This window comes from Glandiceps talaboti, chromosome 11, assembly GCF_964340395.1.
Source record: "Glandiceps talaboti chromosome 11, keGlaTala1.1, whole genome shotgun sequence".
In the NCBI taxonomy this organism is placed as follows: domain Eukaryota; kingdom Metazoa; phylum Hemichordata; class Enteropneusta; family Spengelidae; genus Glandiceps; species Glandiceps talaboti.
This window is the reverse complement of record NC_135559.1, coordinates 160,006-175,302: the sequence shown is the minus strand read 5'-3', so window position 1 is coordinate 175,302 and position 15,297 is coordinate 160,006. Positions and strand designations below refer to the sequence as shown.

The following is a 15,297-nucleotide window of genomic DNA, read 5'->3' as shown; positions in this document are numbered from 1 at the left end:
GATTTGCCAAGGAGGGAAATTGTAATGACAATACCAGCCCCCCTCCCCTCCCCCTTGCATGGATTTGCCAAGGAGGGAAATTGTAATGACAACACCAGCCCCCTCCTCTCCCCTTTGCATAGATTTGCCAAGGAGGGAAATTGTAACATATGATATTACTTAATTAATGCAATACAAGTACTACACAGTGCTAGCAATCTTCATACCACTTGGTAAACATTCCATAAGTTTATTTTTGGAAGAAATTTCCACTTACACTAAGTTACAGGCAGCTATCCTATATTAAACCCCAATAGTAGAATCTTGGGGTCTTGGACCTGCTTGATCTATTGTGACTCTCTAGAATGCAGTTAAATGCTAATTGTAAATGCAGGCGGTACATAAACTTACTTAATACCTTATAATATGGTTATATTTGGAAAATGAAAAGTAAGGTAGCTGAACATTACCAAATAACTTCAATTTGAGTTGAAGAAATCCGAACACTTTCCAGTTTATCAACAGGAACTTACAATGTGCTGGACATTTTAGGAATGCAATTTGTAGGTCTTTAAAAAAAAACAACTTCTGAAAGCATTTTGAACGAAAACTGAGCACAAAGTGGGCAGAAATTGGCAGACAGAAACTGGGCAAACACCAGACAGAATTAAACCAGATGCCAAATTTGGTAAGGGAACTGTAACCTAATATTGATTATTGTGGACTTCGTTCAAACACCAGACAGAATTAAACCAGATGCCAAATTTGGTAAGGGAACTGTAACCTAGTATTGATTATTGTGGACTTCGTTCTGGCATTCAAACATTTCCAAATATCAAGATTGTACAATGTATTATCATATCAAGATTGTACATGTATTATCATATCAAGATTGTACATGTATTATCATATCAAGATTGTACATGTATTATCATATCAAGATTGTACATGTATTATCATATCAAGATTGTACATGTATTATCATATTTAGTAATGATACATCCTTACAAGTATCAAGATTGTACATGTATTATCATATTTAGTAATGATACATCCTTACAAATATCAAGATTGTACATGTATTATCATATTTAGTAATGATACATCCTTACAAATATCAAGATTGTACATGTATTATCATATTTAGTAATGATACATCCTTACAAGTATCAAGATTGTACATGTATTATCATATCAAGATTGTACATGTATTATCATATCAAGATTGTACATGTATTATCATATTTAGTAATGATACATCCTTACAAGTAACATCTTGACAAAGGAACCTACTAAATGTCTAAAAATAAAAATAAATATATCTGTAAACCTACAGATAATGTCTAACAGGAAAAACAGGAGACATTTGCTTTGATACATTATGAGATTATGTAATATCTCAAATTCATTTAAAACATCAATAACAAGAAACCAGGACTTCAACGCTGACACATATACACTCATATCTTTCCTGTTACCTTTGAAATTTTATCAAAGAAGTCTGTTTAATATTTATGTTTATGATTATGATACGTATATGTTATATCCTGGATAGTGTCTGTGATAAGAAGACTAGTCATGATGTACCAAGTACATATCAATTATGAAATACAAGTACAATGTACTGATGTACCAAGTACATATCAATTATGAAATACAAGTACAATGTATTGATGTACCAAGTACATATCAATTATGAAATACAAGTACAATGTATTGATGTACCAAGTACATATCAATTATGAAATACAAGTACAATGTACTGATGTACCAAGTACATATCAATTATGAAATACAAGTACAATGTATTGATGTACCAAGTACATATCAATTATGAAATACAAGTACAATGTACTGATGTACCAAGTACATATCAATTATGAAATACAAGTACAATGTATTGATGTACCAAGTACATATCAATTATGAAATACAAGTACAATATATTGATGTACCAAGTACATATCAATTATGAAATACAAGTACAATGTATTGATGTACCAAGTACATATCAATTATGAAATACAAGTACAATGTATTGATGTACCAAGTACATATCAATTATGAAATACAAGTACAATGTATTGATGTACCAAGTACATATCAATTATGAAATACAAGTACAATGTATTGATGTACCAAGTACATATCAATTATGAAATACAAGTACAATGTATTGATGTACCAAGTACATATCAATTATGAAATACAAGTACAATATACTGATGTACCAAGTACATATCAATTATGAAATACAAGTACAATGTATTGATGTACCAAGTACATATCAATTATGAAATACAAGTACAATGTATTGATGTACCAAGTACATATCAATTATGAAATACAAGTACAATGTATTGATGTACCAAGTACATATCAATTATGAAATACAAGTACAATGTATTGATGTACCAAGTACATATCAATTATGAAATACAAGTACAATATACTGATGTACCAAGTACATATCAATTATGAAATACAAGTACAATGTATTGATGTACCAAGTACATATCAATTATGAAATACAAGTACAATATACTGATGTACCAAGTACATATCAATTATGAAATACAAGTACAATGTACTGATGTACCAAGTACATATCAATTATGAAATACAAGTACAATGTATTGATGTACCAAGTACATATCAATTATGAAATACAAGTACAATATACTGATGTACCAAGTACATATCAATTATGAAATACAAGTACAATGTACTGATGTACCAAGTACATATCAATTATGAAATACAAGTACAATGTACTGATGTACCAAGTACATATCAATTATGAAATACAAGTACAATATACTGATGTACCAAGTACATATCAATTATGAAATACAAGTACAATATACTGATGTACCAAGTACATATCAATTATGAAATACAAGTACAATATACTGATGTACCAAGTACATATCAATTATGAAATACAAGTACAATGTATTGATGTACCAAGTACATATCAATTATGAAATACAAGTACAATGTACTGATGTACCAAGTACATATCAATTATGAAATACAAGTACAATGTATTGATGTACCAAGTACATATCAATTATGAAATACAAGTACAATGTACTGATGTACCAAGTACATATCAATTATGAAATACAAGTACAATGTATTGATGTACCAAGTACATATCAATTATGAAATACAAGTACAATGTACTGATGTACCAAGTACAAATCAATTATGAAATACAAGTACAATGTATTGATGTACCAAGTACATATCAATTATGAAATACAAGTACAATGTACTGATGTACCAAGTACAAATCAATTATGAAATACAAGTACAATGTACTGATGTACCAAGTACATATCAATTATGAAATACAAGTACAATGTATTGATGTACCAAGTACATATCAATTATGAAATACAAGTACAATATACTGATGTACCAAGTACATATCAATTATGAAATACAAGTACAATGTATTGATGTACCAAGTACATATCAATTATGAAATACAAGTACAATATACTGATGTACCAAGTACATATCAATTATGAAATACAAGTACAATATATTGATGTACCAAGTACAAATCAATTATGAAATACAAGTACAATGTACTGATGTACCAAGTACATATCAATTATGAAATACAAGTACAATGTATTGATGTACCAAGTACATATCAATTATGAAATACAAGTACAATGTATTGATGTACCAAGTACATATCAATTATGAAATACAAGTACAATGTACTGATGTACCAAGTACATATCAATTATGAAATACAAGTACAATGTATTGATGTACCAAGTACATATCAATTATGAAATACAAGTACAATGTATTGATGTACCAAGTACATATCAATTATGAAATACAAGTACAATGTACTGATGTACCAAGTACATATCAATTATGAAATACAAGTACAATGTATTGATGTACCAAGTACATATCAATTATGAAATACAAGTACAATGTATTGATGTACCAAGTACATATCAATTATGAAATACAAGTACAATGTATTGATGTACCAAGTACATATCAATTATGAAATACAAGTACAATGTATTGATGTACCAAGTACATATCAATTATGAAATACAAGTACAATGTATTGATGTACCAAGTACATATCAATTATGAAATACAAGTACAATGTACTGATGTACCAAGTACATATCAATTATGAAATACAAGTACAATGTATTGATGTACCAAGTACATATCAATTGTGAAATACAAGTACAATGTACTGATGTACCAAGTACATATCAATTATGAAATACAAGTACAATGTACTGATGTACCAAGTACATATCAATTATGAAATACAAGTACAATGTATTGATGTACCAAGTACATATCAATTATGAAATACAAGTACAATATACTGATGTACCAAGTACATATCAATTATGAAATACAAGTACAATGTACTGATGTACCAAGTACAAATCAATTATGAAATACAAGTACAATGTATTGATGTACCAAGTACAAATCAATTATGAAATACAAGTACAATGTATTGATGTACCAATTTCAGGCGACCAATCAAATTTGGTATTACCCTCTATTTATTACTGTACCCTGTCATATCACAAGAAAATCTAGTTTTTATCACTTTGACTCAAAAAAAGAAAGAAAAGTTTTTCATCAAAGAGGGCACACTGATTGGTTATTGAATCTACCTCAGATGGAATTTTTATAATAGTCTGGACAGGAAGAAATCATAATCTTTTGTAATAATAAAAATCAACTGAACAACTTTTCAGTAACTTTACATTCTCTAAAAATATGAATAAAGTAACATGACTGGATACTACAGTATCAAACAGTCAATCTTTCAAACAAATTACATCACATTACGTTTCAAATGTCAAGTATTCCAGTAGATGAGCTCATAGGATGTAGACTTAGTTGGTGTTTTCTCAAGAAGACTATAATGATAGCATATGTGATCAACCTCTGCCATGGAACAACTTAGAAAAACTTGTCTAGACTGTAATGTTAATAACTGAGAAATTTGAACTCTAACTGTCTGAGACAACAGTCTGACCATATCAGATGAACTCTAACTGTCTGAGACAACAGTCTGACCATATCAGATGAACTCTAACTGTCTGAGACAACACTCTGACCAAGTAAGATGACATATTCTCTAAAAGATATTAGAACAAGAAAATGAAGATTCAAATCATTGTAATGAACTTTGTCACAGAACTGAGAAATTTGAACTCTATCCATCTGAGACAACAGCCTGACCATATCAGATGAACTCTAAAGTTACATGTATTAGAACAAGAAAATGAAGATATTTTAGGATTGGGAGTGGAGTTAGATTTAGGTTGCAGGGGGTGAGAGTGATTATTCTGGTGTACATTTATACAAATGTACATGTAACAAGAAAATGAAGGTATTTTAGGATTGGCAGTGGGGGTTACATGTAGATTTAGGTTGAAGGGGGTGAATGGTATAATCTGGTGTACATTTATACAAATGTACTGTTATTTCACGATTTTCTCATTACAACTATGTTTAAAAAAAAGTGTAGGATGATTATTTTTTTTTTTACTTTACTTTGACATTTGTAGCAGATATCCTTGGGGCAATATTTTGTGGATGCAATGTATTTTCTCTGAGTGTGACTGCAATTCTTCTTTTTCATTTGAACTAAATTTAGCCAAAGGAAGACTATAACCCTAAGGTTCACATGAAACTACTAATATTCAATATTGGACCTTTGCTGTATGAAAACTTGTATCAATATATCCTAAATATGCATCAGGTTGGTAAAACATAGTAACAATTACTAGTTCTTGTATGGAAACCAAGGTTCTAATTACTTAATATGCTAAAATGACTAGAACCCTTGGTCATGATAATAGAACTAATTATTACTTGTATACAAAATTTAATATGGTTTGATATCTCTTGAATCACCAATTGAACAGTTAACACTCGGTTTGCCAAGTAGTTAGACTTGAAATATAAAGTTTTCAGCATACTCAGCATACTGTACGCTATGCACTCCATACCCTATTCACCGTACTATATATGGAATACAGTGAATTGAGTATGGAGTAAGTAAGTCACAGAGAACACTCTTATACAGTGAGAAGCAGTAATTTGACATTAAATAAACAACTATCATTTTAAAAGAATGAGCAGTGTGATATATGAATTTATTTATTTATTCACTTTATTTTGGATTAATTTAGCCTAAAAGGTCAATCTTCCAACTATTCGAAAGTAAAAATGTACAACATCAAAGGCAAAGTACCAAAACCAAGGACAAAATGCAATTAGATGTACAAAGCAAAGAAAATGAATAGACCATAAAGCAGGAATGGGGAGCTGAATATCATTCCTGTGATGATTTTATATCTAATAATGTTCAGACCTAATCTCATTATAACCAGAATTTCATTCGTCTTACATTTAGTAAAAAGAAATCATCTAGATCTCACTATCAGATAGAGAAAAGGTTCTTGGCAAAACCAAGTGTCAATGTAATCTCATGACAAAAATGTTGACTTTAAATTCATTGGAGAATTACATATAGCAATATGCACAAAGAACATACCATCTGAGAAACCCAACATCATCCAGTCACTATGGCAACATGCAATTAGTGATAGTGCTAACTATCCATCAACTGATAAAAGCAAGCAAAAAATTGTGATGTCAAAAAAACGTTCTAAAATTTCAGAGGAATAGACTCTTGAGTTATAACAGAATTTGTAAAATATCAAATATGATTAGTGGACTGTTTTGTCACATCAATCTCTCCCTCCTTTTATTTCATTTTTTCTGCATGTATTATAATATTCATTTTTCTCGTACAGGCTTTTAGCCTAGTTATCAAGGTTATACACCATTGTACTTTGGTACTTAAAGGTTATTAATATCAAACTACTTAATTGGTAATTTCCATTAGTGATAATCAAAGAGGCAATTAGTTTGATTGATAAGGGCTAGTAATTAACTAATTTGAAAACAATCGAATACTGCATGATTTATAATGTAAGTACTACTCAACAACATCCTTGTATGACAAAGATATTTAATGATTAAATAGTCAAAAATAACTCTCATTTTCATTGTCTAGATTGTGGAATGTCACTTGGCATCAAAATATTCATCTTGTGGTTTTGATAGCTTCAGATATTTATAAACCCCATACAGTTAAGAGACTCACTCATAGCCGTATGTTACTGCCTTCATTAAATTGTATGTTTTTACATTTACCCAAAAGTTGATTCCAATCCCCTAGTTCCAGCTGATGAATGACACAGCACCTTATTAGGGCCAAAGTAAATGTAAAACAGACAATTTTGTGATGAAAGAGAAAGGAAGTCTACCCCTCTAGGTAAGAGGAACTTGTAGGGCATTACAAAACAACTGTATCTGCTTGCTTGGTACTCCTCATGTCTGGATTTGTTAGTAGTTTTTTGTTGTTGTAGTTTAAAAAAAAAAATTAAATATTTTTGTGTGTGCTTGGAATTACCCACCGATTTTCTGTTATGCAGACATATACACACAAATACACACAATATGCTACAGAGATCCATTCAGGTTTGGGACTACGTGACAGGGCTATGTTGCACGTGCCATATCATGTTGCGTTGCTGTAGAACTGTCAAGGCTTTCCCAGACAGTCCACAGGCTATCCCGGAGTCACCCAGGCCCGGCAAACATAACACCTGTGGGCTCCATGTGAGTAATCGTCCCCAACTTTTCGAGTCATTACTCCAGATTTCCCCTCAAATTTGCACTCGTCTTGTGAATGAGACACGACTGAGTGATACAGCCTACCCATCGAGTCTGTAGAACACTCACCTGGTTGGTCACAGAAAAATCCCCTGTTTCCAGTGGGATTCGAACCTGTGACCTCCCGACTGCTAATCCTGTGCGCTAACCACTACACTACAAGGAGCCGGTGTTAGTGTTTTTCGTTGTTTAATGTTTATTCCTGATTATTACTTACATTTCTCAGTTTGGTAGTTTTTGCATACCCAGGAAAGGATCTAGGACAACTAGAATTCCCACAAGTTATAAATTATTTTGTGTTACATTCTGTATAATATGTTCAATAAATTTAGGATAATGTAACTTTGTCTTTTTTAATGATATGCAGGCATACAGGCATTTGTCTTGGTTCAGTCAAGGAAAATATGAGTGACCTAAGGGATCTTGTCACTACAAGTTGTGAGACAAGTATTTGGTGGTAGAATAAATACAAATATTGGGAAATAATAATAATAATAATAATGTTGGTTTTTATATAGTGCTTTCCCACTTTGTGTTCAAAGCGCTTTACAATTACAATATAATCACACCTCCTCAAGCATAAATTTTGACAAATCTGGAAAAAATACTGGTGATTTGTACCATTTTGACACATCATTGACATAGATGTGACATTGAATGAAAATTGTACAGAAAGCTGTGTTTTTGTTTGAATATGGCTTTTGTGTGGTATAACAAATAATACCATGTACAAGCCAAGTTATTGTCGTTGAAAAGAAAACATGGATTTATACTCTGGACATTCTAAGTCATGACAACCCGTATCTATGTCACTGGTTCTGCTGTGCTAGAAATATGAGTCAAAACATTCCATGTCACCAGTATTTTTCCCAATTATTCATGAATTATGTTTTCCATGAATTATTATTCCCAATATTTTACTTCATTCAGCTGGAAAATACTCATGACCTAAGGGTTTGTCAGTACTCATTTAGCAACTCGTAGTGACAAAGCCACTATAGGTCATAGGTATTTTCCAATATGGCTTAACGAATAAAAAATGTTAGGGAATAATATCTAAATACAGCTAGACTTGAATTGTTTTGGTTTTGTTTTGGCTATTGTGTCAAAATGATCATTTTACAACACTGATAGCCCTCCACACCACATTTGACCCTTCAACCTCCACTGTTTTGGAACTTAAACTGTTAGCCCTCCACACCACATTTGACCCTTCACTGTTTCATCACCAGCTGTGGTCACACAAACTATTTAATGGTGATATTATGCATTTTATTGAAAATGGTGAATAAATAAATCAACAAAGAGTAGCGTGTGAACTTATGTTGACCTACATTAGTACTGTACACGTACATGTGTGTCCAATAGCATAATCACTTATATACCATTCATCCACAAAATGAGGGCAAACTAAATTTATAAGCATCTACATAAAAGCTGTGATAGATTCCATTGAGACATTTATTCATCTTTTCATTACAGTGTTTCAATGTGTTATGTGTATCTTTAAAACAGCATCAGTTTCTTTTTTTAAATTTGCATTAAACAGGTATTAAAACTCAGCTTGAATTTCGATCCAACTAGTATTGCACTGCATGTTTTTATTGACTACAACATTCCCAGCAATGACTCACCAACTGAATCATGCAATCTGTCAAATTCTTTATTGATGGCAACATAGTTCTTAAAACTACAAAGTAACCCATTTTTTATAGGTTTGTTAATAAGTATAATATGACTTACTCTTGATTTTCAAAGCATGGAATTACTCTGTCTGTGTACATGTTATAAATGTGGATATCAATGACCCAGAGGGACAAACCATAAACTTTTATGCCAGGTTATCAAAAATAGACTATACATGCAATTCCCCCAGGCTGTTAAGAAACAACGACAACATCAACAGCATGCCTTTTCAAGCGATAACAACGTTTCTGTTAGAATTATTATTATTTGTATTATTTAGTTTTATTCTATTTTATTTATTATTGAATTGTTTTCCTCTGATCTAGCTAAAGACATTCCAAAAGATAATTGGTCATCAAAGTAGCTAAATCAAACCATCTCGTCTCCTTTTCTGCTGTCCTCATCAGTAATCATGAGTTATACTGAATAATGTATTTGTAGTATTTTTTTTTGCAGTTGAACACAATTTTATGATTAAACTTTCATAAATTTACTGAAGTTTCCTTCAAGTCTGTGATGTTCTCTCTAATATCTATCATGGAAAGCCCTATTTAACACCCCCTGTTCTTTCTGATGACTTGCTATTAATTTATCAATTTTCCCCATAAGGCCTACATAACTTGTCACTAAAATTTTCAGCATGCACTTCCTAGCAATCTTACATATTACCTACACAGCTCATATATAGTTCAAAGGAGGATATACTCATAGTATACAAGGTATATTATGATCTAGAATATGTGATTGTCCTCATGATGTTAAAAAACTCACAAAGATTTTCATTATAATGCATCTCCTAGGGAGATCTTTCAATATATTATTCACCCACATAAATAAATATATACTAAAGAGATGAAAATTATACATAATAGATGTATTTTCATCAATGCCGTAATTGTGTAATTTCATCTCAACAATTCCAACAAAGCCATAACACACACAGTCAGCATTAAACCACATGCCTTGATGAGAAACCTCGCCAATTTATTATTTTAAGTTACGTCAACAGAAAAATTAGCCTAAAAGACAGGAATAAATATTGTTTCTGCTTTAATAATATATGATACACTCAAGTAAGTAGCAAGTTGTTACATAATGAACCAATGACTGGACCTTTCACACTATGGAACTGAAAATTATGCTTTTGGCTTGAAAGAATGACACACAGATCCTCTTAGTACCTCCATGGTCTGGTTCCTTGTATTCATGTCAGTGAGACTCTTATAAAAAACACTCAGATAAAAGACTTTCAGTATATAGAAAACTTTCTGGAGATCTTACATATATACCCAATTTGCCCCCATGTGACCCCCATCCCCTTGTAGATAAAAACTATGAGAGAGTTCATATTGCACATTTTAAACCACCATAGAGTTGACTCAACACCAACTTTAATACAGAAAAAAGTGTGAACAATTGTTGGCCTAGCATCAGGTTAAGATAATATAGGTGCCAGAAAAGGTTTAAGCTCAGTGTGAATACAGTCCCATATGTGATTTCCAGTAACCGCCCATACATTTAAGTCATGATTTAAAGAGGGTTAAAGATAGGTACTAAGCACATTTGACAAACCTAATAAAAAACCAGCTTATCAGTTTTATGACTCAATCCTGACTAAAGACATGCTCATACATCCCTGTAATGTGAAAGAAGTAAACATACCAGAGCATGCATGCTAATTTAAAGGACTAAATTATACATTCAAATTAAATGCAGCTAATTGTAGCCTTACACATTGTTCTTCTCAAGTAGCTCAACAGTCTATTTCTACAGAGTTCATTAATGCCCCCCCCCCCTCCCATGTTGGCAAAATCTAATATAACGTTACTAATTGAATAAATCTATATTACATACTTAATGGCCATGTTGCTTGTTATAAAAACACTTATGAAACTGTCAATTTCAAAGCATCATATGATATGCTATGCCAACACACTTTAGGTGGGCAGGAAGGTCTTACTATTTTTCTATACCAGGGCCAGTTTCTGAGGATGGCTGGATACCAGATACTGTATACAATTGATGCCTCGGTATTGCACATGCAAAGTAAATATCAAGAGTAATACTGCTTGTACACAGGTGCACGGAATAACTGGTACATAATTATGCAATAATATGACAGAACCACATGATGCGCAAGTGCAGCATACTCGGGGTATTCGCATGAGTACTTGCAGTGTTCTCTGTGGCTGTACGTGTACTTTCACTAGCTACGCTCATGAAAGTGTAGCAGAAAAACACTGCCAGCATGAGTACAAATATCCCTGAGTACCCACACTAAGGTTCTGTTATTATTATGTTTATCTGAAACAGCAAATTTTTATAAAATGATACTGTGCTATACACATTTGTGTACAACAAATGATCATGCCCTCATTTGCATGCAGGTATGTAATAATGTTTTCAGTATTGCACTGCAGTGCAAATACCACTAGTATGTGTGCACACTGACCAGTGTAAGTATTAGATCTCTGGTAGACATGTAATGATAAGGGATCATGTGTTTGTTTTCAAACAGTTTATTGATGATTACTGAAATTCTACTATCAAGTGTCATATTTTCCAAAGGTATTTACTTAAAAGTAGTAATATTTAATATACAACAGAGTTATAACTTACGGTAAAACTATTGTTTACGTTCTTGGTACTTCTTTCTGCTACGCTAAATTCAGACAAGTCAACTTCATCAAAAATTGGTGACTGAAAAACAGAAACAGAAAAAATACAACATTGTCATTATTACCCCCATAAGGGAGTGTAATATGATGCTTCTGTCAGTCTGTGTGTGTGTGTGTGTGTGTGTGTGTGTGTGTGTGTGCGTGCGTGCGTGAGTGCGTGTGTGGTCACGATATCTCAAAAACTAGTGCATCAATTATCTTCCTTACAGTAACTACAAGAACTGATTAGATTTTGTTAAAAATCCTAAGAATAATAATGAAGAATTAGGCTAAGTAACAATTTTCAGAAATTAAAGTATATAAACAGAGTGCAAGCTTCAAATTCTATATAATTTTATACATACATTTGTGAAAGAAATCGAAACGAAAGCGTATCTGTCCTGAAAATGTTTTTGATATAGATTTTAGTTTTAATTAGTTATTTGCAGGAAGCTTGCTTCTGGGTTTTTCAGGACAGATGCACTTTGGGCATTCACTACTTTTCAAGGATATTGACAATCTTATATTTTCTCATATAGTACAGTATTTGGCAGACATATTGGATTCTAAAATTGCTCAAGTTATTTTTAATTATAACATTTTGACTGGTATTTCAAAATTTTGTATGGTAACTCCTGATTTTTTTCTCTTGATTTTTAACTGAGAATGGGTGCTAGGAGTTTTCATGAACAAAAGAGTTTATTTCTGAGGTTCATTCTATGCTAAGTAGACAAAGTAGAAGTTTTTTGCCTGGTACCAGTCCTTCGTTGTAATTAGCATGACAAGAATTCATTCTTTCTGACAGAGATGAGATCATTCATACATTACTTCACTTTATCTATAATTATCCTGATCATTCAAGCAATAATTTGATACTAAAGTTGGAAACTAGATGTTGTTGGTTGTGAGATGTGCCAATCCTATTACTTAATATGTAACTTTGTATAATGGCCATTTGAATGCTTCAAGGAACTTTTACGATAAACTAACTCTATTTCAAAATGGCACTGTGTTTGTGAGTTTGTATGGAAAAACTGTCCCAGATCTAGAGATATTTGCTTCTCTGACACACAGACACTCACCTGACACACATATAAGTGTATGCACAGATCAATTAGCACACACATAGTATACATATAAAAATTCACATACATTTTTAATATACAAGAATACATACATGTTTCAAAAAAATTCCTATGTATCTTTCCGTTCAAAACAGGTTGTTTTTCATGAGCAATCTAAAGATATTTTTGCTTCTCAAAAAATGCAAGCATATACATGTATATATATATATACACACACACACACACATCCATCCATCCATACTGTTACACACATATACACATACATATACACAGATACATACATACATACATACATACATACATACATACATATACTGCAGTCATACATGTAGGCATGCATACTCACACACACATACACATGTTCCCTTTACTAAACTTGCTTTAAATTTTTCAAAAGTCTACCAAGGTCAGTGTCTGTGGTTTATTTTCTTTTAGATGTACTTGACTGACCTTTCCCTGTACTATATACATCTGTCCACTAAATCATAACATTCACATGTTGGTGAATTGTATATCCAGGTCAAGTATATGAACACTTAGGGAATTATATGTACATCAGAAAGAATTCAGTTTGTGTCAATGTCACCGAAATTGATAAAACAGCATGCTGACACTTCAAATAGGATACTCAAGGAAGATAAATAGAATCTATCCCTAAAACTTTTCCTGAGAGAATGGTTCAGTGAGACTACTCAGATATTTGTACATGTACTCCAGTAACCTTGGGGAGGTCGAAATATTTGCTAACATATCATTTTGGCAAATTGTATAAATAATTTTGTCACAGAGAAATTTTCTGTGATCCTTTGGATACACATAAAATTTACAGTTTTGATGCTGTGAAATTAGCTTATATTTTGCTTTTCGATGCAGATCTGAGATCTGACTGTTCTGTACATGTACGTCTCATAACCTTGTCTCTGTGTGTGGGGCTCAACAATTCTGGCAAGATTATTCAACAGCAAGATAGCAGTCATGTACTAGAAACATTTGCCACTGTGTGAATACAATTTATTGTAATTCTATCAAACCTTACACTGTCACATTTTTATGCATTTTATAAACCTTCAATGAAAACAACATTTTCTATACATGTCTAAGCAATGTAAGGCACAGAACACACTCCTAAATAGCCTTTGATACAAAGCTGTGTAAAGTGCCACTCATGTGACAGCATATCCCAGGTTTGTAGAGGGTGGGCAAGGGATAATTTCATCGAGATCTTTGTGTATAACTGGCTTTTTTTATTGTCCATATGAAAATTGTAAAAGTTCAAAGATCATAAACTACCATTTTATGTCTGCTGTTCTTTATAAGCACTGATTTCTTTCTACATTGTCCATTAAAAAGTACCATCTTCTCCATAAGGAAATTTTTCATAAATTATATACAAATTGGGCGAATGATTTTCTTTGTAAAAAATGTGAAAATGAAGATATTTGCTCTGTAGTAAATTTAGCTTTATTAGGACTGTCGTAAATGAGGATTATTATAATTACCGTATTGTAATTTACACTTTTGTTTTCTTTTTCAACTGTACTGAATATCACACCCTAGGTATTAACAACTCTATGTACTTCATCTCCATGGTAGTAGGTAATTACTGTGCCATGAATACCCATCTTTGGGAGAAATACTTGCTTCATCATTATAATTACACAGGCTGTCTTCGGGTAAAACAATCACAAATTCCTGCAAGTCATTATCTAGCTGCACAACACTGTAAAGTTTGACATTTACTGTAGGATGCAATCATTTTGTCTTTTACCACAATGATACAGTAAGTTTGACATTTATTGCATGACAGTAAGTTGACATTTACTGCAGGACAGTAAGTTTGACATTTACCACACAAAACAGTAAGTTTGACATTTACTGCATGACAGTAAGTTTGACATTTACTGCAGGACAGTAAGTTTGACATTTACTGCATGACAGTAAGTTTGATATTTACTGCATGACAGTACTGAAGTTTGACATTTACCGCACAACACAGTAAGTTTGACATTTACTGCAGGACAGTAAGTTTGATATTTACTGCATGACAGTACTGAAGTTTGACATTTACCGCACAACACAGTAAGTTTGACATTTACTGCAGGACAGTAAGTCTGATATTTACT

The 15,297-nt window shown here is 32.1% G+C and overlaps 1 protein-coding gene across 1 annotated transcript in view; it reads right to left on the bottom strand.

Annotated features, from left to right (window-relative positions):
* The window catches only part of LOC144442806 (diacylglycerol kinase delta-like), a 176,624-nt gene that overhangs the window by 32,477 nt on the left and 128,850 nt on the right, over window positions 1–15,297 (bottom strand). The window contains exon 5 of the mRNA XM_078132179.1: window positions 12,052–12,132. Coding sequence (XP_077988305.1) covers window positions 12,052–12,132 — 81 coding nt within the window. The remainder of the gene's footprint in view (window positions 1–12,051; window positions 12,133–15,297) is intronic.